At 38.0% G+C, this 23,265-nt stretch overlaps 1 protein-coding gene across 8 annotated transcripts in view; it reads left to right on the forward strand.

Moving 5' to 3' along the window:
* Positions 1-6,739: 6,739 nt before the first annotated feature.
* The window catches only part of LOC148863772 (Transducin/WD40 repeat-like superfamily protein), a 69,116-nt gene continuing 52,590 nt past the window's right edge, over positions 6,740-23,265 (forward strand). For 2 of the 8 annotated variants that reach the window (XM_088980080.1, XM_088980084.1), the window contains exons 1-4: positions 6,786-7,051; positions 7,166-7,271; positions 21,039-21,324; positions 21,441-21,525. In XM_088980080.1, coding sequence (XP_088836206.1) covers positions 21,208-21,324; positions 21,441-21,525 — 202 coding nt within the window. In that variant the 5' untranslated portion in view covers positions 6,786-7,051; positions 7,166-7,271; positions 21,039-21,207. Of the gene's footprint in view, positions 7,052-7,162; positions 7,272-21,038; positions 21,325-21,440; positions 21,526-23,265 lie in introns of all 8 variants that reach the window. The other 6 variants (XM_088980082.1, XM_088980083.1, XM_088980078.1 and 3 more) reach the window with 5 other exon arrangements.

Raw genomic sequence — 23,265 nt, forward strand, 5'->3', positions numbered from 1 at the left:
ATCAGTCTCTAAGATATGAGACAAGAGAGAGATACGAATGGTTGATGACTAGTCACTGTGTTTCTGTTGTTGTTATTGCCATCGTCATCAACGTGAACATTGGATCCCCCTCCTCCTAGTTCCTTCATTCCCTTATTCTTTTCTTTTCTTTATCACTTTCATTCCCTTTTTTCTTTCATTTCTCTCCTTCCTTTTTCATTCTTTCTTTCTCAGCCAACAAGATATATATCTCAGCCTCTCTTCTCATAAAAAGAAAGACAATGAAATATTTGCCCTAATCTAGCCAAACCATTGACCTAGGAACCGGTGGCCATTCCATTTCCAAATTTTCTTTTAAACCTTGCCTTAAACATAAGATTTAATGGGAGAGAACGAGAGTTAACTCCTAAAATATAATACTGAATATGGAAGGAATGAGGTGAAAAGTAATAGTTCAAATTACATTTTTTGCTCTTACAATTATATATGAACTGCCTTCAATGTTTATCACACTTATTTTTGTATAATATGATGAATATACAATATCATGGATATATCCAAACGTTTTCTACAAATTTTATGTATTCTTTGCTTTTTTTTTGTATTTTTTATCTTTTAATTTTTACTATTTCAGAATGGCATCAATGATTAATACATTTGACTCAAAAGTTAAACTATTAATGCATCACCAACCAAGAAAACAATTTCACTTTTTTGTTAGTTTAAATTTTTTATATCATTTCCATCATCAATAAAAAAGCTTCTTTGTCATCACACTTATTTTGTCTTTAATATGATTAATATAAAATATCAAAGATATGCCCAATTTTTTATACAACTATTTTGTATTCATTTCTATTTTAAAAATTTTATTAGTTATGTATAATATCATGGGTAGATCCATTTGACCTGAATGGTTGAATTCTTACTTGCCACTTGGGAGGAACAACATTTTCATGTACGAGTCATTTTTTTAAAAGCACAGGTTTTATGTTATTAAAAGTATTGGATATAGATCCAATTAATAGAAACAATTACTGATAAAAATACCTTACATATAAGATTTAATGAAAGAGAATGGGAGCTAATATATTATTATATAACAAATTAAAATAAATTGGTTTGGGTCAATAATCCTCTCCTTCGTCTATTTCCCCTTCCTAGTTTTATCCCTTGTGATTATCCATTATAGTTATAAAATCTGATGTCTCTCCAACACGTGTTTTATTGGTTTTTACACCATTTCATACTATTCTTACCCATTGTAATTAGCCATAATAGACTTACATCTCCCATAGCATCACATTCTTTTGCATTATTCTTCTCATGTTGCTTGGTGACTCTCATTCACTTTGGTGGTCCCATTTTTAAAAAGATGCATGCCGCATTTTTATGCTAAAAGGATTATAGGAAGAAGCAAGGTTTTTAAAACTGAACCGGACAATGAACTGTTCAAGGGTCTGGTTTGCAAGTTGAACGGTTTGACCACTCGAACGAAGCAAGGTTTATAGGAAGAAGCAAGGTTTTTAAAACTGAACCGGACAATGAACCGTTCAAGGGTCTGGTTTGCACGTTGAACGGTTTGACCACTCGAACTGAATGGTCAGCCCGTTTTGATAAAAAGAATTAAAAATTAAAAAACAATCAAAAAACCGTTAGACGGTTCAAACAATTCAGTCGCCCAAATCAGCGGTTTGCTGACCAAATCAATGGTTTTTGCCTAAAAGATGGTTATGGGGTAAAATGAAACCGATTAGATGATCAATTATCGATTTTTCTGGTCCAATTGTTCGGTCCGATCTGAATTTGAAACCATGGGAAGGAGTAACTAATCCCTCCTCCACTGGCACCTTCTACGCGTTTTTCATTTGATAATTTTTCCATATTTCCTTAATTTCCATCTTGATCTTTTATTATGTCTCTTAGATATTTCTCTTGATTTACTTAACTTGATATTCTTCATTAATCTATTATCATGCGATAGTTTTATTTTTGGATTATGAACTCACCGGAGAATCACATCCCCACAAGGTTTAAAATGTTGAATACAATAAGCACAATAGATAGATGTCATATTGGTTGCATCATATCATACTGATTCTGTATTAGTGGATACAGAGTGGTACCCGTTGATAGTGGGAAGTACATATTAATAGTGCACAATTGAAGAATCTTTGAGGAATGCTTGCACTAATAGATTTACGGATTGTTTTGTATTTTAGAAACACTATAATTATAAATTATAAAAATAATTTAATTTTTAAAGTGCTAAATGATTTTTTTTTGTGGAAACACAAAGGAGAGCTATGCAAGCCCGAGGGTAGCTCTTCCCCACGAATCAGTCAAGCAAATAACCCTAAACTCACAAGGAAAATTATTGGAGGAGAATACAAGACCACTTAACACTTTACGAGCCAATCAGTCCGTTGCATGATTCACCTCCTGATCATAAGCATGCCTAAAGACAATGTTAAGGTTGAACACGGAAGATAAGCTAAGGCACTCCTTGATGATGTTCTCCAATCTCCAAGGGGTCTTAACTTAACCTTTAAAACAGTCGACGACAAACTTAGAGTCTCCTTCAATGATGATGGGCTGATGTCTTAAATGATTTTGATGGTAGGAAATAACATAATATATGTTCATGGATACAAAAAAATTATGGAAAAAATGTTTTTTATTGATAACTAATAGAAATAAAAGTCATAAAATATAAAATAATTATTTTTTATCTAATTTCTTTTGGCATTAGACACTGTGGGCTCAATGGCGGGGATAAAACAAAAGTACATGGAGTATATTTTGATATAAGAAGGTGAATATTTCTTCACTATACTACATGCTGCCTTGAAGTATATCTATAAAAATTCAATTGGTGAATTAGTTAGACAAGACCATCGACCCGATATATGTATGACTGACCAAGGTTTAAAAGAAATAAGACCTGATACAGAACTGTTTTGGCCACCTGTTCTCATGTCAAATGGTCTGATCATCCGATTCAAATAGATGGTCCGTTCTGATTAAAAAAAAAATCAATAAAACATTGTCTGGATCAACAGGTCAAATGATCCAACTGTTTGGATCAGTAGATCGCTGACTAAATCAACAATTTTTTTTTGCTCTAGACAGATTTTAGGTTGAAATAGAACCAATTACCTGACCGATTCCTGAATCAACCGGTCTAACTGTCTAGTCCATTCCAATTTCCAAAACCATGTGAATGCTTGAGGAGTGAGGAAAGAGCAAGGTGGTGATTGAGGAAGCTAGATTATATTGGTTTGTGGGGTGTGGCATGAAGAGATGGAAGTTGGAGGCCATGGGGACAATATGGAGTGCAAGCATGCATTTCATTTTCATGGAGCAGTGTTTTTAGAGTTAAATCAATCACAATTTCCTACTTTCACTCTTTGATTTTGTTTGGAGTTTGATGTAGTTTCATGCATGCTAAATCCATCGAAATTTTTCTTTTGAAATTTAAGTCGTGGGAAGAAGAGAATCAAATTGGTTAATTTTGACCTATTTTGTATTGTTAGTATATGGGTTACCATGTATTGCACTGCTACCACATTAAATTAATTATGTAGCTATTTTAAATTATGCCATAATACAACAATAATATAATATTAGGAGTTAAATATAATAATAATAATAATAATAACATCATGATAGAATATTACTATTATGCCCTTGTTTGATTTTACTTCTAAAAGTACTTCTTTTAAGAGCTGAGACCATACATTAAGTGGTTATTAAGTGTTTAGTAAAAAAGTGGAGAATAAATATTTTTTTGTTAAAAGAAACATTTATTTAAAAAGTGACTTAAGTTAATTTTTTTTTTAGCACTTCTTGGAGAAGTACTCATTCCAATAGAATGGGACGAATTAGTCCCTTGTATTTTTTTAATACCCAAAATACCACCTATGCAAGGGTTTTACCTCATTCTCTTCTCATTCGAACATAGCAAATCAGCGGTGCACCTAGTTACAGGTCCACCGACGACGATTAGCAGTGAAGAAAATTTGTCAGCGGACCTATCGTTTTGCCATTTTCTTCATATTAAGCCTTTTTTTTTACTTTAAACTCCCATGTTTAATGTGTTCACAAGTCTGCATTTTGGAAGAGTTTAATGACGACAATTTCACCATCCAGCCACTGGCGACGATGAGGTTAGTTCGTCAAATTCCTCCCCTCCATGTTTGGTGTTTTTTCTTGTTTTTTTGTATGATTATTTGTCTAATTCGAAAATATTTTGGCTTCATATGAGACATCTTTTTTTTGGTTAAAAATCATGCAAAAAAAATTGTTGAAGTTGGATGAGTATTTGGTTGCATTTTGAGTGAAGTGATGGATAAAATTGTTATTTATGTCAATATAAACACTTATGAGAAAAGTAGTTTACCAAACATCCCCACCCCAATAAGTGCTTAAAAATATAATAAGTGATTTGGTAAGTGGGTCACCAAACAACCTTAAGTGGTTGTTAAAATAAGTACTTCTTTAAACAACCACTTATTCATCAAACAATGTTTATAATTAATTACATAATCTTAATTTAAATCCATTTAAACTTAATTTAACTAAGTAATTGGTAAAAAATAATAAATACTTATACACATTTTAACTTGGAACTTATTAGAAGAAAGTTATATAATAATATAATACTAGTATTTAAATATGTTGTTCTAATTAACTATAATTAGTTATATAGTGTTTTAAAAATATATTAATTATTATAATTTAACATCACATTTAATTATAAATTAAAATCCATTTAAGTCGGTTAACATTATTATATCAATAAAAAGTTAAAGTATGTAATAATCTACAATTTCATTTAATTGTAAGTTAAAATAGGTTTAACTTACATTAACAAAAATTGATTAATTCTATAGAGTTTAAATAATTTATCAAATTTAATTGATGTAAAAATGAAAACAAATGAATAAATAACTTAAAATTCTATACAAATATAATATTAGGATAAAATATTTTATAATAATAGCTATAATGTTATAATAATTATAATATTCTCACTAGACTTGGACCAAGTTGGCTCGATTAGGGGCATTCATGGTCCAGTTTGGAGAATATCTCCAACCAAACTAGTAAATTACAATTTGAAAATTTCTCAAACCAAACCAAACTATCACAGTTTGGTCCGATTTCTATTATGGGTTGGGCCATTCTTTGGGGCTTAACCCAGTTAGAAAGCAAACAAATAACATGCATACCTACATGAAATAAGAAATATAATTCAAATATCAAATTAAAAAGTTAATAAGCGTCATCTAGTAGCTATTACTTACATACATACATGTACATATGTAATATGTTCAAACATATTTATTATATACATTAAAAAATATATTTATTAATGATCTGGGTTAATATGATTTATCAAAACAAAACAAAAAAATTACAATTCGAGTAATTCTCAACCCAAGCTAAACCATTTTAAGGCCAAGCAAGGCCAAACCGCCAATTTTGATTTTATTTGGTTGTCTAGACCATATAACGAATATAGTCCGGAAGATTAGGTTTTCTTTCTTTTTTTTTCCTTCTACTTTTCTTTGTTTTTTATTTAGGTTGCATTTGTTCGAGGTGTAAATTCAAATGTTACACCATGGAAAAATGTGAACCAATTTAGTGATCGATGAAAATTGGGACCGATTGATTTTGAAAATTTACACGGATCATGTTTGATTTTGTATGGTGTAAAATTTCAAATGAGTCTCAACGGAAAAAGGTGAGCAAGCAATTTGCTTATGCAATGAATCTTACTGCTGCACAGTGAATCTTATGCAGTGCTTCAATGTGTATACAGACAAGGTTTGCGCTGATATGCCACTTGCCACCGCTGGAACTAGGTCTCAACGGAACTGATACGCCGCTCACCACTCACTGATAATGTCGAATCATAATTCATTTATCAGTGAGGGGGATTGCAAGATTTGCGTTGATACGCCGCTCGTCGCTCACCGCTCACTGATACACTAGAGTTGGAGAAGATTTCAGGCTTTACGTTATCTTCACTGGGAGTTCTGTGTTCTTCGGAGAAAACAGTGAACAGGGCAGGTCATATAGGTAGGAGATATAAGAAGGAGAAGAAAATAGAGAGAGAGAGGAAAAGGGATTTCAGTCGGAGGTGGGGAATGCTGCCATCACACTAGTTCACTCTCTTCTTCGATCAAACAAAGACATACAGCTATTGGACAGAAGAGACGCGAGGTAACCGTTGGACATAGGAAGAGGAAGATAAAGTTTTACATCGATTTTATCGATATAAAATTTCTACTTATTTTCGATGAATATACTGACAATAATGAACTTTTACACCGATTGATGAGGTATATTAACACCTCTACCAAATACTGCAAAATCAAAATGGGGTGTAAAATTTACCCCAATTCGATTTTATACCTCTACCAAACGCAGCAAAAACAAAATTAGTACAAGTTTATAACTTAATGGGAGACTTGCCATTTGGTCTTCTCCGCACACTTCAGTGATTTGTCATGCGAACACATGACGTGTTCGATTTTGATTTGTTATGCGAACACATGACGTGTTCGATTTTGATTAGAAGTGCACCCATGCCCACACCATTCGTAAGTCCAGGAGAATAGCTAAACGCCCTCAGCCGTTGTCGAGCGGGCTGTGGATGCAATCAGAAGATTCTATGTTAGTTTTACACGTAATTGACAACTCTCATGTGCGGACATTACAAAACCCTTTCCCTCTCCTGTTCTCTTTCCCTCCCCTGTCGATTCCTAATAAAAACGTCGCTATATATTAATTTTCAAGCATCGAAAAGTGAAGGCATATTTGCCGTTGGAGAACAGATACACGAAAAACAAAAAAAAAAAAAGAAATCCAAAGAGCCCGCTAAATGTTTTCTCCCGCGCAAACGAAACCAGTAACTTCTCTCGTCTTCCCTCAAACCGCACCAGCAAAAACCCTTTCAAAATCTTCTCTTTATTGATTCTAGGTTTCTAACCCTCTCTCCCATCGCATATTCGCATTTTCCTAATTTCTTCCGCAGCTGAGAAGCACCGAACTGAATTAAGAGGTAAGTCATGATTTCTCTCTCCCCCTTTCATCTTCTTCCTCTCATTCATTCTCTCTCTCTCTCTCTCTCTCTCTCTCATTTGTTTCTTTTTATTCGTCCCTTTTTATGCAGCAGACCATCAAACCTTCTCTTTGCCGATTCTAGGTTTCCATCCCTCTCTCCCTCATCTCTTGCCACTCCTTCGGCAGCTGAGAACCGAACTGAACTCATCCACGGCGAGGTAAGTCATCGATTTCTCTCTCCCCCTTTTGTTTTTTTTTTCTCTCATTCTCTCCATTAAGCATGATGCCCACAACTGTATGTCCTGCCAGTAACCCCTCACAAGAAACCCTAGAATCTGTTAAGAGGCTGATTGATATTTTTTATAGATTTTCTTTTCTGAAAATTTCAAAAAATAAGAATTGATTGCAGTAAGGAATACGTTCAGATGCTGTTTGTTTTTTTTTGCTTAAGACCACTTATGTTTGATCTGTAACATATTTCTGAAGACTATGGAAGTGTTCCTATATTCTTTTTTATCGTATATGAAAATTTGGTAACTTTTTCTTCCCTCTGTTTTGCTTCCTATCTTTATCAGTCCTTTTGAGTTGTTCTTGGTTGAATCGTGACTGGTTCGAGTAGATATAAAATTCAGAACATTATCACAACAATGCTGCCGATTGGTGATGATGTTGGAAGCATGATTTCAGTCTCCGTTGATGTTTGAAGGGGCTGAATTTCTGTTTATTGCGTTGTGTTTGCTGCCAGAGTGTTTTGATTCTAAGGATTAGGAAAGGATATTTTTTTGTGTCCCAGAAGATGTGTTTTTTGTGGGACTGTTATGTTTTGTCAGTAAATTGTAGATGGTGTTTTGAGTTTAGTATTTTATATGACTGCCCCCTTTGATCCTATATTTTTGTCTTTTGGCGTCATGGGGCTACACAATGGGGGGTAGCCCATCCCCCATTCCTTTACCCCCTAACTGGTGGCAGTGGGATTTGATTCCAGGTATCTGCTACAACTAGTCAGGGATCCTACCAACTGAGCCACCATCAGCTGGTCCTCTTTGATTCTATAGCTGGTTCAAGTAGTCAGTAGTGTTATGGGAATTTAAGAAGGTTCTAACATTCAGTCACTAAGTTATGTTGGATGGAAATAACTTTTTAGAGTGGTCTTAATCCGCGAAGTCGTCTAATGAAGGCAAAGGAAAGCTAGGATATCTTACAGAATAACTTACTGTTATGTCCTGGCTAATATGTTCTATGTGGTAGCATATGGCCAGGAATTACATGTTCTTGTCAACTTTCAAGGAGATATGGGATAGAGGTCATGCCACTTATTCTCAACCCCAAAATGTTGCCATTGTTAGAGTCTATAAACTAGGAGGGAGACTTGTAATATGCAGCAGGGAGAGGCTAGAGAGGTTTATTGTTGTATATTTCTCCTCATTATGGGTTGTTTGGGAGGAGAGTGATCATTTGGAGGCACTAGAGTTGAGGGATCCACTTGATGCTAAGTAGTGTAGGAAATCGAATATTTGATTTCATGGCTGGGCTGAATATGTTGTGTTGGCTAAGTAACATATTTGAACAATTTAACTCCTGGCTGGGCTGAATGCTAATTGTGATTTTACCAAAAAACACATTCTAAGCTGATATTCCCATTCCTACTCCTCAAATGAAGGAATGTGCCCCTCAGAGAACCATTTGGCTTCAACAAATTAAGTAGGCTCTAACCAGAGCTTTCATCTGTCATAAGATCAAAATTAAAATTATATGTGAGTTTATGTTTTTTATATATATATATATATATATAACCATATCCTTAATTTCTTCCATCCCTAATCCCAGGATGCATGAAACTAATCACAGAGGTAGAGCCATGTACGACTTACTGCTTCTTTTGCATAGGAGACACAATATGATCTTTCTTCCTTTCTCATCTGTTCCTCAATTTCATTGTAAACATCTAACTATCTAAGAGTGCAAGATATACCACTTTCATATATTCTGGTAGCTGATCAGTTTCACCAATATCCCACCTAAATACATGAATTTAGAATGATGGGAATGCCAAAGCAGAAACTCCGCAGTGACAATCTTACAAAATCCATTCAGTATGTGGTATTTACTTGAAATTAAATCCAACTTGTTACCTAAAATTTCATACAGTAGTCAATAGATATTAGAGATGTATTGATATCAAACCTTTCCATTGCATCTGTAAAGAGCTGTAGTTCTTCAAATGTACCATATGCATCATAAGTATCATCTAGTATTGAAGTCATTGCTATTACTTTGGTTAGAATCATCCGACCAACAGAGTACTAAGGTTCTGGATACACTCCCATCATCCAAAAATAACACTCTACCACTCTGTTTCTAGCATATGGTATCTTTGATCCGAATTCTTAATCTTTCCATCACCTTTAATAAAGATAGATATAAACAAGCTTGAATTAGCTGAAACTTAATTACCTTGAGGGAGTGGACTGTGGAGGGGGAACAGTGAAAGAAATTAACTCACTCACCTTGATATTTGGCTTACCTCTGTGAGATGTAACGACTGTAATCGACTGAAGATTCAAGCCATAAACATTTTGTTGGTGGGTCTCTTCCATGTCTCTAGCAAGAGAATGCCATAACTATACATGTCTCTTGGGTAAATGCCTTAGCACCCAAACCATACTCTTTAAATTAAGCATTTTGGTCAATTTTTCCACAAGGAAAAATTATCATAAAGCAAAATAATTTTTATAACTATTTAAGCCCTAGATAAAAAAACTCCTTAAAACAAAGAAGAAACACTTTTGACAAACCAGTTTATGAGTCCATAGCTTTTTCCTGTTTAGTTGGTTCAACATAGCATTTGAATTAAACTAAAGCCAACCTCATCCAATTTAGAAACACAAGACAGAGATGGCAATCATGGATAGGTTGTTTAAGGAAAAAGAGGCGAGTGTTAACATTGTAGGCAACATTTCATTAGTTTCTTTTTGTTTGGAATCTCACAATGTACCTGCAAAAGGTCATTCAGTTGATAAATAAATGAGATAGTGGCTTTGTCTCAAGGATACCTCCTTTTGCCATTTATCTTTCAATGGCAGTATATGTAGATGAATTCATCTTGGCTACAAAGTGACACATAGAAAATGAGTTTTATTATTCCTGGTCATATATCAGAGGGATTTTTTTAGAAAAAAAATGAGAAGTCTATTGGAAAAAGTTCTAAAAGATTTTTGTTACTAAGATTTCCCTTCCAATGGGATTTCCACAGTTTTTTTCCTGTTCACTTGGCCATGTGCATGCTCTCTTGTGGAGATTTTTTGCATTCTTTTCTGGCTCTATATGATATGTGCAGTAATTGTGAATATATCCTAGTAGACCTGTTTAAGGGCCGGACTCGGGCTTGGTTTTTGCCAAAATTTGAATGGGCCTGGTGCAAAGATTGAGCCAAAACAGTGCAAATCCAAGCCCGAAGCCTGGTCCATGATTAGGTCTATATATTAGGGCCAGTAACCCAGGCATTTCACATGCATAAATGCATATATGAAGCATATGTACCTTTTTTGCAGTAGATCTTATTGCATTGATAACTAAATCTAAATTTTTTTCTTTGATTTGTAATAAACAATATTTTATTTAGTATATGTACGGAGGATATTTATAGAGGACATTAAACTTGAGAAAGGTCTTTATAGCTTACCACACTCCACACCCAAAGCAACATCCTGCTGAAATACAAAGCCACTTGGTCAAAACCATTAATATCCTTCAAGGATATAATCTAATCCATCAAAAAATCATTTACACCATATAAACAGTCTTTAAATTATTTCAAAAATTTCTGTTGGGCTAAAAAGATTGTTGTTATTTATCTAATGACCTTGCTAGACAGGCATAATAAATAATCAGTGTAATACCTTTGAATCCCTAAAGCGAAGGGGCCACTTTAATATTCTTGGAATTGCATCAATCAGTGTTTTGTGTATTTCTTCCTCGTTTACTGCACAAACCACATTAGATGAGGGAGATTAAAACTTCTGATAACAAACATCTAGGATTTTGTAGCTGCAAATTCATTTAGTTGGCAAGGATTTGTATTCAACAACAGGAAAAGGGAAACTCTATCTCTATAATGGTTTAAAAGATATCAACCTCCACATGCATACAAGTTGTCAATGTATTTCTGGAGTATTGCCCTTGCATATTCCTCCAAAAAATCTTTTGTAGGTAACTCTCTTAGAAGTCCAGCCTACAAGAAGAAAGAAATGCCATAAAGCAAGTGATGTAAACCAAATTATCCTTTTGTCTAGGGATCTCAATGGGACAGATTCAATATAGGCTCACCTTATCCTATTCCTAATGCTAAGGCACCCACTAACAATCTCATGACCCAACATGATGAAATATAATTACTAAATGTGCGTTGGTTCTGTATCAAACAACCATCATGGGAAAATGAACAATGTTACCATCCTCAACTAACTGATCGATTGAGATCAAATTCGTTGTAAGTTTAGGAACAAAGAAAGTTTTAGGTAGATGAAAGCAAGAATTGTCAAATGTAGTCAAAGACAAATCATTGCAACCAACAATATTCAATTTCTCTCCATTATCAGTAATAATATGTTTATTCAGGGATTTGGGTTTAATGGACTGACCAGTGTGTGCCCCTGTCATATGGTTAGAGGCCTCGAAACCAATGATCTATAAGTGACTGGGAGAGGAACAATAAGAGGATGACTCACCCGAAAGACCGATGGTTGAAAATGCAGAGGAAATAGCTGAGGATACTAGCTGCCACATTCTTTCTTTTGTAAGAGTCCTAGAATTTTCATCCATTCCTGCTGAAGCTGTATTCCCTGTATTTGCACCTTTAGTTGCCATTTGGAAAGCTGCTGACTCTTCTTAGAACTTGAACCATTCCCCTTTGCTGGCCGGGTAGGACAATCAGGAATAATATGCCCATGTTGTTTGTAGTAGGTACAAAATTTTTTCTTCCGATAGTGTGAGACAACAAGTCCATATTCCTTGCATTCATAGCACTATACACGGGACAAGTCCTTCTTGGGCTTGGGTTTATTCATCAGAAAGGTTGTCTCTGTTCCATAATCAGATTTCGACCTCAAGGTCGGTTGAGTAATGAGTCTAGTTTCCTCCCTGAGAAGCTCCCCCAAAACTGTGTCAAGTGTGGGAGGAGTTCCCATAGTGAGAATGTTGGACCTTACAATTTCATATTTAGGTCTCAAATGCATCAGAAAATGCATGATCTTCCTCCTATCGAAGTGTTCTATCAGATTTTTGATGCAACAAGCAGAGGAGCTATTGATAAAAAAAAAAGCAGAGGTGCTTTCACCCTGTGAACTAGTTCATATTCTGTCCACAAATTCACGAAGCCAGCATAGTATTCCTGTATTTTCTTCTCAACCTGGCTGTAAGAAAATATCTTTGTCTCAATCAGATACTGACGAGAGATGTTGGACTGTTGGTACACCTTTTCCATATAGGTGAAAATCTCACTGGCAGTTTGATAACTTCTCATTGGAATAGCAATCTTAGTTTCAACAGAGCCAAGAAGCCAAGACACTACTCTGGCATTGTCGATCTTCTGCTGTTTCAGCCCCTTGGAATCAGATTCATCAGGTTGTTTTGTGGAACCATCCACAAATCCCCATAGGCCATTTCCCTCAACATAGAAATGGAACTAGAATTTCCAGAAGGCATAGTTTGCCCCATTGAACTTTATTAGTAGAATATTTCTTTTCTCCATGGCCATTTTAGCAATGAGTAAGCAAAGAAAACTAAGAAAGTAGAGCATCTGAAGGTCCAAATGAATCCAAAACTTGATGGAATATGTGTGCCTAATCACACACCACATGGAGGAATCAAAATCCAATAAAAGAAAACAACCACACAGGGTTTTCAAACTGATAACAATCCAAAAAAGGAATGTTTTCTGGACTGTCAAACAAGAAGAAGGGAAAAACACCCTTCAAAAGGAATCTGAACTGAAACTAAATTATAGATCTATATAGATCTGACCTGGGTGATTTCAGATCTGAAGTTTCACAGAGTTTGGAGTAGCTGATCGAGAGAAAAAGAAGAAACCCTATTTCTGATGGCGATCTTCCATAGAAAGAACAACAGAGATGTGCAGATCAGTACAACAACCTACGAGATCCAAAACTGAAGTAGATGGGTCGATCTCATAGGCCTAAACTGGTTTCAATCAAGGACAGGTTGAAAAACCTGCTCTGGTTCCATGTCAACTTAGTTCAAATCAAAGAAGAAAAGCTGAGAATGAAAGGGTGTGTTCTCTCTTGAATCACACACCCAGAAATGATTAACTTATATAAGAAAGAATACAATGTCATGGAAAGGACAGTTGTGCCCTTATCTTACAAGAAATAATAAAACAAAAAGTAATGCACATAAGTTACAACATAAGAGAGTGGTCCCAAGAGCCAAAAAAAGAAAGAAGATGTAAGAAACATAAATCAGTCTCTACAGGTTTTACGATGGATTTTTATAAAGACTGCTGGGAGATACTAAAAGAGGACCTAAGGCTGGTGTTTGATGAATTCCATACTAGAGGAGAGATTAACCTTGGGCTAAATTCCACCTTCTTTGCCTTGGCACCCAAGAAAAGTGATGCAAAACATTTGAAGGACCATAGGCCGAACAACTTAGTTAATAGCCTGTATAAGATCATCACTAAGGTGATGTCTATTAGAATTAGGAAGGTGCTCCTAGAAATCATAGCAAAAAACCAAGGAGCTTTTGTGAATGGGAGGTAGATAACAAATCATATACTTGTAGCAAATGAGAGTCTGGAGGATTTCAAGAGATCTAGGACAAAAGGGGTGGTTTGCAAATTGGATTTGGGAAAGACTTATGACTTGGTTGATTGGTCCTTCCTGTTGGAGGTGGTGATCAACTTTGGGTTTGGAGACAACTGGTGCAAATGGGTGATGGGCTGCATTAGGAATTGTCATTACTCCATCTTGGTAAATGGGGCAATGGTGGACTATTCTCTAGCTTTGAGAGGGATTAGACAAGGAGACCCTCTTTCCCCTTCTTTGTTTACATTGGTCGCAGAAGTGTTGGGGAGACTAATCTCCAAAGCAGTTTCTAGGGATTTAATAAGGGGATTGAGAGTTGGAAGAGATAACATACCAATACACATTCGCAATTTGCAGATGGCACAATTCTTTTTTGTGAAGGAGGGGACCTCAATAGGATCAGAAGCCTGAAGTTCACTATACAACTTTTTGAACAAATGTCAAACCTTAAAGTGAATTTTGAGAAAAGCTGTATGATTGGAGTCAATATGGGAGAAGGAGAGGTATGTGAGTGTGCATACATTTTGGGGTGTGTAATAGACCTGTTCATGGGCCCGGCCTGGCTCCTGGACGGGCTTGGACACACAAATGAGCCCATGGGCTTGACCCCGGGCCAAAAAGCCTGACCCACAATAAATTCGAGTTGGGCTCGTGATTTGCCAAAATAGCCCGGCCTGACTTATAAACTAAACCAAAAACCCTAATATCCTAAGTGACCCTTCTCATTCATCTCTTTCCACTTTTCTAGTTAGCCTAACTGCCTAGTGCCGAACCTCTCTTCTCTTCACATCCTTCTCTTTCTCTCTTTCTTTCTCTCCCTCGTTCCTCTTCTCACTTCATCTCTTTCAAATCTCAGACAGCGGCGGTGAGTTCTCTCTCTCTCTCTCTTGCTCTCTTGCTCTTTCTCTCTTTCTCAGACGCGAACTGATTCCACTTTTCACAGTCAAAATCGCATCTCACCGCGAACTCAACATCGACGGTGGTGGTGAATCCTCTCTTTCTCTCTCACACACATAGACACGAACTCAACATCGACGAACACAGTCATCGGCGGTGAGTTCTTTCTTCTGTTAGGTCGGGCTTCGGGCTCGGGCCTGGGCTTCAGGCTTTTTATTAGGGCCGGGCTTGGGCCCATGTTGTAGACCCGTTGGTCGGGCTGGGCTCGGGCTCAGGCTCAAGCCTAACAAAATCATGTTTATGAAGAGTAAAAGCCCGGTCTGACCCATGAACAGGTCTAGTGTGTAGTATTTAATTGGCCCTTAAACTACCTTGGTCTGCCATTGGGAGATAATCCTCAGAAAGGTGAATTTTGGGTTCCGGTTGTGGAGAGGTATGAAAAGAAACTTGCCAATTGGAAGAAAAACTGTTTGCCTCTTGGAGGGAGAATCACTCTAATTAGGTCAACGCTAGCTAACCTTTTTGTATATTTTTTGTTAGTCTTTAAGATTCCGGTTAGGTGGGAGGTTTTCATTGGGAGTCCGGGGAGAAGGACCATAGGGTTAGGTGGGAGGTGGTGTGTAGGAGTAAGGAGGAGGGAGGTATGGGAATTGGGAACAAAAGGAATAGGAACTTAACATTACTAGGGAAATGGCTATGGAGGTTCTCATTGGAGAAAGAAAAACTTTGGGTTAAGATAGTGGGAAGTATCCATAGGGTGGTAGACAATGGATGAGATTCTGGGATTCTATCAAGGACTACAATGGCATCTCCTTGGAAAGCTATTCAAGCTATTTTGCTCGTGTTCTCTCCCTGGATCAGGTATGACTTACACTCAGGCAACCTAATTAAATTATGGGAACATTTGTGGGATGATGATTCTTCCTTGAAAGATCAATTTCCAACTCTTTTTGCTATCTCTATCCTTAAAAATGAACCAATATCTTCCTTCCTTGTACCTTCTGGATTCGGCTGGAGCCTAGGGTTGAGAAGAGAATTCAGGGACACAGAGTGAGGCTGTACTTTAGTCTTATTAACCATCCTTGAAGGGATCTTTCTAGAGCCAACAAAGGCAAACAATAAAATTTGGACACTCACTCCCTCGGGTTCCTACACCTGTCCCTCTTTCTTTAAGGCCTTAATACAAACTTATTTTGTTAGATTGCCCTTCCCTGTAAAAGAGGTGTGGTGTAGTAAAAGATCAAGACTGTAATCAGTCTTGAATCCTAAAAGGTTTTAGGTTTGTAAAACAGAAGAGAAGATGAGAGAAAAAGGAGAGAATAGAAAAGAAGCAAGAGAACACAAGTTGCTGAAAGGAGGGACAGATTCTAACAGATCTGTCGCCGCCACTCTCTTAATATTTATAGGTTTATGTTTAGTACATGATGAAAGGACACATCCGCCCTTGGTACTTACATAATAAAGAAAGTAAATAAAACTGAAATAAATAACAGCTGAATTAGCAAACTGACTCAAACTGACATTACTATAACTGAAACAAGTAGTGCTGTCCTACGAACACAGTGGGGACCACTACAGTGGGGCCCACATCAGTGTTCTCTACACTCCCCCTCAAGTTAGGAGTAGATATCTATCATGCCCAACTTGGATAGGTCTGTCTCTTACTTTTTCCTTGGTACAACCTTGGTGAGGATATCCGCGAGCTGCATATTGGATGTGTTGTACGGAAGACACACTTTTTGTGATATAACTCTTTCTCGCACAAAATGTCGATCAACTTCGATATGTTTAGTTCTGTCATGCTGCACTGGGTTGTGGGCTATATTAATAGCTGCCTGGTTATCACAATACAACATTAAGGGCTTTTCATAGGCAATACCCAACTCTTCAAGTAGTGACCTCAGCCATAAGATTTCAGCCACTCCATTAGCTATTGACCTGTATTCCGCTTCAGCACTGGAGCGGGAAACAACACTCTGCTTCTTACTCCTCCAAGAGACAAGGTTACCTCCCACAAGGGCACAATATCCAGAGGTAGACCTTCTATCATCAACACTTCTAGCCCAATCGGCATCTGTATAGACTTCCACCCTCATGTGATTATTGTTCTTGAGTAATATACCTCTACCCGGGCATCTCTTCAAGTATGCTAATATTCATTCTGCCGCAAGAAGATGAGAAGTTCTAGGGGAGTGCATGTACTGGCTGACAACACTAACTGCATAGCTGATATCCGGCCGAGTGAGACAGAGATATAGAAGCTTTCCAACCAACTGTTGGAACATAACTCTGTCCTCAAGAGGGTCCCCACCCTCTGCACTAATCTTGTGATTTTGTTCGATGGGTGTATCGGCCGGCTTAACACCCAGCTTTCCAGTTTTTGCCAACAGATCTAGAACATATTTTCTCTGAGAGATAAAAATCCACTGCTTGGATCTAGCAACCTCAATACCCAAAAAATACCGTAGTGCACCAAGATCTTTTACCTCAAACTCTTGATGAAGGAGCTGCTTGAGAGACTCAATCTCATGATTGTCATTTCCTGTCACCATAATATCATCTACATATACTGTTAGTAGTGTCAGAGAGGACTCCATCCTTTTGATGCCAACTGTCACGGGGGTAGTTCTACAGCGGAAGAACCCGTGCGGCGTCCATGCCAAGGTAGGCCAGAACAAGCCTTTATAACGCATAGAGGCTAGGAGTTGCCCGATGGGATGGCTCCACCAAAGTTAGTAGCATTGGATCATGACCTTAAGTCCAATGGCCGGGGCACTCTCCTGGCTCAGACCGGTCCATGGGAGGCGCCACTTACGTGCTAAAGGGGGACAACCATAATGCAAGGCGACCATGCGTCGATGAGGTGACTTGGCACCGATGTGATGGGTCTCCTGTATGCCGATGATGACAGGCACCTGTGTGCCATGATGATAGGCTACTGCTTGGGCCGGAACACACTCGTGTGCCAAGGGCAACGAGGTAGCTCACTCAGCTTGGGCAAGGGACTGGCGTGGTGAAGGGACGTGCTTGAGCCAAGCCCGCATGCCAAGCCTCCCTTGAGTATTGGCAGCGCACTGCCGGTCCAACACTATCCCCATGAGTAAGGGTGCGCCCATGAGGAACCCTGGTAGCCATCCTAGCCATTAACCAGGGTTGCCTCGCAAGGGGATGAAGGTCTAGGAGTGCCAAGGTTAGGCACCCAAGGAGGTCGACCACCCCTCCTCAAAGAGTGCGTTAAGCTTCTGGTGGTCTGCCTGAAGATGACATCAGTTCTCCCAAAAATCTTACAGGCGAAAATGACGAGCATGTCCCTAACGTAAGCCTGCCAAGCGTAGGCAAGGCTAAGCCTGTTTCAGACTGTCACAGGCTCCCCCACTCAATCCATTGTCGACCTCGAGAATGGTCTTCACGTGAATGTGTGTTTGTGTCCCCCGCCATCCACTTCTCCACCAGTTCCTGGGCTCACCTGGTCAACCCGGGTCTTGCCTATGTTGGTGTCCATTTATGGGGACAGAACCATTTCACCATGCCGACTTGCCTGAACTTCACCCCTCCAATGTTGAGGTTACTCAAACCGCGCAATGGCTATGCCGTTGAATTGTGAAAGAAGGGTCCTCGAAGAAATGTGTGTGGTGCTTCGCGGAGGTCCGCCCCATGTATCATCTCACCTCAAGGCTCAACCGTCTTCTTGGTAGCTTTTCAGTGATGCTACCGAACACGTTGATAGGTCTACTCCTCATGTTGGCGATGATCTGGGTACCCTTTCACCATGCTGACCTGCAGACTTCACCTCGCCCTGTGCGGGTTACTCAAACCTTGCCATGGCTTATGCTCTCTTAGCCCTCGAAACTACGCTTTGCCTCGCCGACTCGGGCTACATCTTCACTCCGAGGGGGCCCCACTACTGCTGCCTCAAGGAGACTAGACCGCAATCTGTGCGAGTGTGGCAACTTTCCCCCATTAGTTGCCGAACATGCACTCGCCTTGTGATGCGCTTTCGCTGTTGCAAGTGATCCACCTGAAACTTTGTCGGTGTAGGGCTGCCATGCTCCAACGGCCAGCGTAACCACATTCCTAACAAGGCCCATGCGTCTGCCCTCGCATGAGGACAACAACCAATGCGTAACCACCCGCAAGGGAAGTTGTTTTAGGGTCATTGGAATGGGAACGCGAACATTGAATGGCCTCTTGCTAGGCCTGATAAACAATATGCTCGGGCAGTGTACCCACATTCCTATCAAGGCTCACGCGTCTGCCCCCGCATGAGGACAACAACCAATACGTCTACAACCGCAAGGGAAGCTGTTTTAGTGTCATTGGAATGGGGACACGAACACTGAAATGGCCTCTTTCTAGGCCTGATCTGAATTCTGCTCGATCCTGGGTGGAAGTGCCTAGGGACCGCACCCCACAAAATGCTGTTTGTCGAAATGACCGCTTCAACTGGCTCTGGGCTAATCTGCTGAAAACCAACTATGACTGCAATTGGCCAACCTGGCTCTGATACCAAGTAGAAGATCAAGACTGTAATCAATCTTGAATCCTAAAAGGTTTTAGGTTTGTAAAACAGAAGAGAAGATGAGAGAAAAAAGGAGAGAATAGAGAAGAAGCAACAGAACACAAGTTGCCGAAAGGAGGGACAGATTCTAACAGATCTGCCGCCGCCACTCTCTTAATATTTATAGGTTTATGTTTAGTACATGATGAAAGGACACATATGCCCTTGGTACTTACATAATAAAGAAAGTAAATAAAACTGAAATAAATAACAGCTGAATTAGCAAACTGACTCAAACTGACATTACTATAACTGAAACAAGTAGTGCTGTCCTATGAACACAGCGGGGACCACTGCAGTGGGGCCCACATCAGTGTTCTCTACAGGTGTCAACCTATACCTCCAAAGGTTGGGAGTTTATGTTGGGAAGCCTTTCTGAAAAGAGTTAATATAGGAGATTTACTTCAAAGAAAAAGACCCAATAGTTGTTTGTCTCTTCATTGGTGTGTCCTTTGTAAATCTGATGGTGAGTCTGGATATCATTTACTAATTTTCTTTCAGTTTGCTAATGCCATTTGGGAATGGTGTACTTCTTTGTTTGGGTGCAGGTGGACCCCTCTTTGAATGTGCAAAGCTTATTCAATTCCATGCCTAATTGCCTAACAGAAAGGGCCAAGATCATGTGGAGATGTGTTAGGGCTGCATTTTGTTGGACTGTTTGGGAGGAGATAAATTCATGGATTTTCTCGGATAAAGAGAGAAGCTTGGAAGAAATATTGGAGATTATTCACATTAGGGTGATAAATTGGTTGAAAACTTTGGAATTGTTTGCAGATTTCTCAGTTGATGAGATGCTAAGGAATTGGAAGGAATTTGCAGAATGAATTTCGGCTAAGAAGGCATCAAGTTCTTGCTGGACCCCTCCACCTGGCAGCTTTATCAAACTGAACTTTGATGGCAGCAGTTGGGTAATCCAGGGCCCTTAGGAATAAGGGGAGTGATAAGAGATGAAAAAGGGAATTCATTAGCTATGCATTCTGGTCCAATTGGGGTGGGAGATTCCTTGAGGGCCGAGCTACTAGGAGCTCTTGAAGGGGTAGAAAGGGCCAAGAACATGCATATTAATAAATTGATCATAGAAAGTGATTCTGAAATTGTAGTGATATGGTTAAAATAGGATAAATCCAAGCTCTAGAACTACAACAATGAAAAGAGGAAACTTAAGTGGCTGACTAAGGATATGAAGTTAGTTGTACATGGGTTAAGAGAAGTGCAGACTCATTAGCAGATGGTTTAGCTAGGCAAGGGGTGAACAGGAACTCTATGTTTTGGGCTGTTTTGTAATTGACTTACGGTTTGGATGTACATTGATGTATTAGGGAGCCAAGATTTTTTAGCTCCTTTGCTATGTAATTTATCATTCCTTAATAAAATTCACTGTTATTGATAAAAAAACTAACAAAATGGTGAAATTTTAGAGAAACTTCACCCAACATTGTCGATATTGCAAACCGTGGTTAAAAGAGATGAATTGGGTGGCTAGCATGGGCTAGGCTGAAATTAAAGGGTGTTTGGATCTTTATTGTATCTACATTATTCTTTTTTACTCGATAAGTTTTAACATTTATTGGTAAAAATGTTTTACATGTCTTTTGTAACAATAATATGAATTATACACACATAGATCAGACTTTACTTATAAAAGAAAAAGTAACAGTCATTGTTGACACTTGACAGATATTGTTTTCTGCTATTTTTTCTGTGTTTAGGTTGATCTGGTCTTGCAAGAATTCATAGTCTATTAGCCAATGCTTCTTTTAGAGCTTTTTCGTTACTATGATCTTCATCGACCACCACAATTTGTCGAGGATATAAAATGAAGAGAAAAAAATCAGAGCCAAGTGTTCATGTTGTTGATTGTTCTATACTTAAAGAACAATGGCTTTGCCTTTCCAAGTGGCTGCAGTTGTTGCTTCTCCCTCTTATCCAAATTCTGTAGCTTGGTCTGACGAGAACTTGGTGGCTATTGCATCTGGACATCTTGTCACTATACTGGTACACCAAAGAATTTTAAATAGTTCTAATAATAATGGAAATTCTTGGAGCTAAATTGCTTTTAGAAGTGATATGGATCTTTTTGTACTTTATATAATCTCTTTGCTGATTCACAGAATCCAGCTTTACTTTTTGGACCTCGAGGACTGATTACAGTCCACCCTAGCATACCTTTTCCGATTGGAGTGATCAAGAAAGAAGGTACGTTTCAATCATTTGCTATTTTAACTACTTTTAGAAGATGTGGAGATAACATTGGACACTGTAGAACTCCTTGTGCAGATTTGGCTTGTTTTTTGAGTAATTCAATACTTTACCTTTTTCCTTAAAAAAAACCTCTCTTATATTTCCCAGAAGCAGAAAATTACAAGAAACGATTACAATTGTGCCCAAAATGGATGAGTTCTACTTGTCCCCTGCCTAGCAAGAGATTCTGCAACTCTCACCTCCATATTTTGAGTTAACCATTCAATTTAATTTTTTTTCTTTTCATTATTGAATATCCAATGACTTGGTTCTTCTTTTTGCAGCCAATTAACCACCAGCTTTGAATCTTCCTCAGTTGTCAACTTCTTAATATATAGAGAATCTGCTTTTTGCATTCCTTCTATTTTTTTGGATGGCATTATTTCTTGGAATCTAGGGTTAAGGAGAGGCCTTAGGAATTCTGAATTTGAACTTTCTTTGGACCTTCTCTCTTCTTCGGATGATGTTTCTTGATAATTGGATTATTGATTCTTGGGTGTGGTTTACTTCTCCATCAGATTCATTTTCTTGTGCCTTTTCTATTAAGTTCTTGTCTTCCATTGATCCATCTCTACGAGTTTTCCCATCCAAATCCATTTGGCTAGGGTCTATACCACCCTGAGTTATTACTTTTTTGTTGGGAAGTATTTTATTTGAAGATCAATACTTTGTGAAAAAAAGGAGGCCTAATTGGGGCATCTCACCCTAGTTTTAAAATGTTGATGTTGGTGGAAATGCCAGTCATCCAAATATAGGAAACACTTTGGGAATTTTGGAAAATACCTTAAGGAAATATTGTAAAAATTATAGACATGGTGGGAACATTGTAAATATGCAGTTCATCAAATAAACATTGTAAAATATGCAAAAATATAGAATGATATTTTATGAAGTGGTAAAAGAAAAATAGGCACACCTTTCTACAATATTATCTTGTTCCAAATCATTAAACAAAACTAAAAAACTAAGGTTATATTCAAAAGAAATCGTTGTCAAGTTGTCCCATAAAGCTTAAGGTTCAAAACTGCGTGATAAACTGAGTTAAAGCAAAATTTAAACTCATAGAATTCAAATGGTTCTAATAGATCAACGAAATAATCTATTACAAAAACGAAAACTAATATTTAACTGTATGTAATGAATATCAAGCTGGCTCAAAGTGGTACAAACCATCAAGTTTGGCAGGCAATAACACTGTCACTCCACATATCTTGTACTCCACATAGTGCTAGTTAGTGTTCACTGGTTCCAGTAAAATTTTGTGTCACTCATTACCCATTGAAATGGAAATATGTTATGGAAACTGTTTCTTGTACTGCACATAGGCTGATAGTGTTCACTAGGGAATATGCCGATTCCAGTAAAATTTCGTGTTGCTACCCATGGAAATGGAAATATGTCGTGGAAATATTATGGAATTTAGGGACATTTTAAACCATGCTCCATTCTCTAGAAAGCTGTTTGTTACCTTGGAGTCACCTTCGATGATCAATCTAGTGAGATTCATTTATTGCCAATATGATTAGTGATTCCTTGGAGAATAGCTAACAGCTGTGCCCTTATGGAGTCCCCAACACCTATTAGGCTTCAAAGGATTGACTTAATGGCTCCATTTTCATCTCTACAGGAACCTCCCACTCTCAAGGGGCCAGAGCACCCATGCTGTTGCAATCAAAGTTGAAATTTATAGATTCT

This window comes from Nelumbo lutea, chromosome 3 (assembly GCF_056320005.1).
Source record: "Nelumbo lutea isolate HS-2025 chromosome 3, American lotus-T2T, whole genome shotgun sequence".
NCBI classification, from domain to species: domain Eukaryota; kingdom Viridiplantae; phylum Streptophyta; class Magnoliopsida; order Proteales; family Nelumbonaceae; genus Nelumbo; species Nelumbo lutea.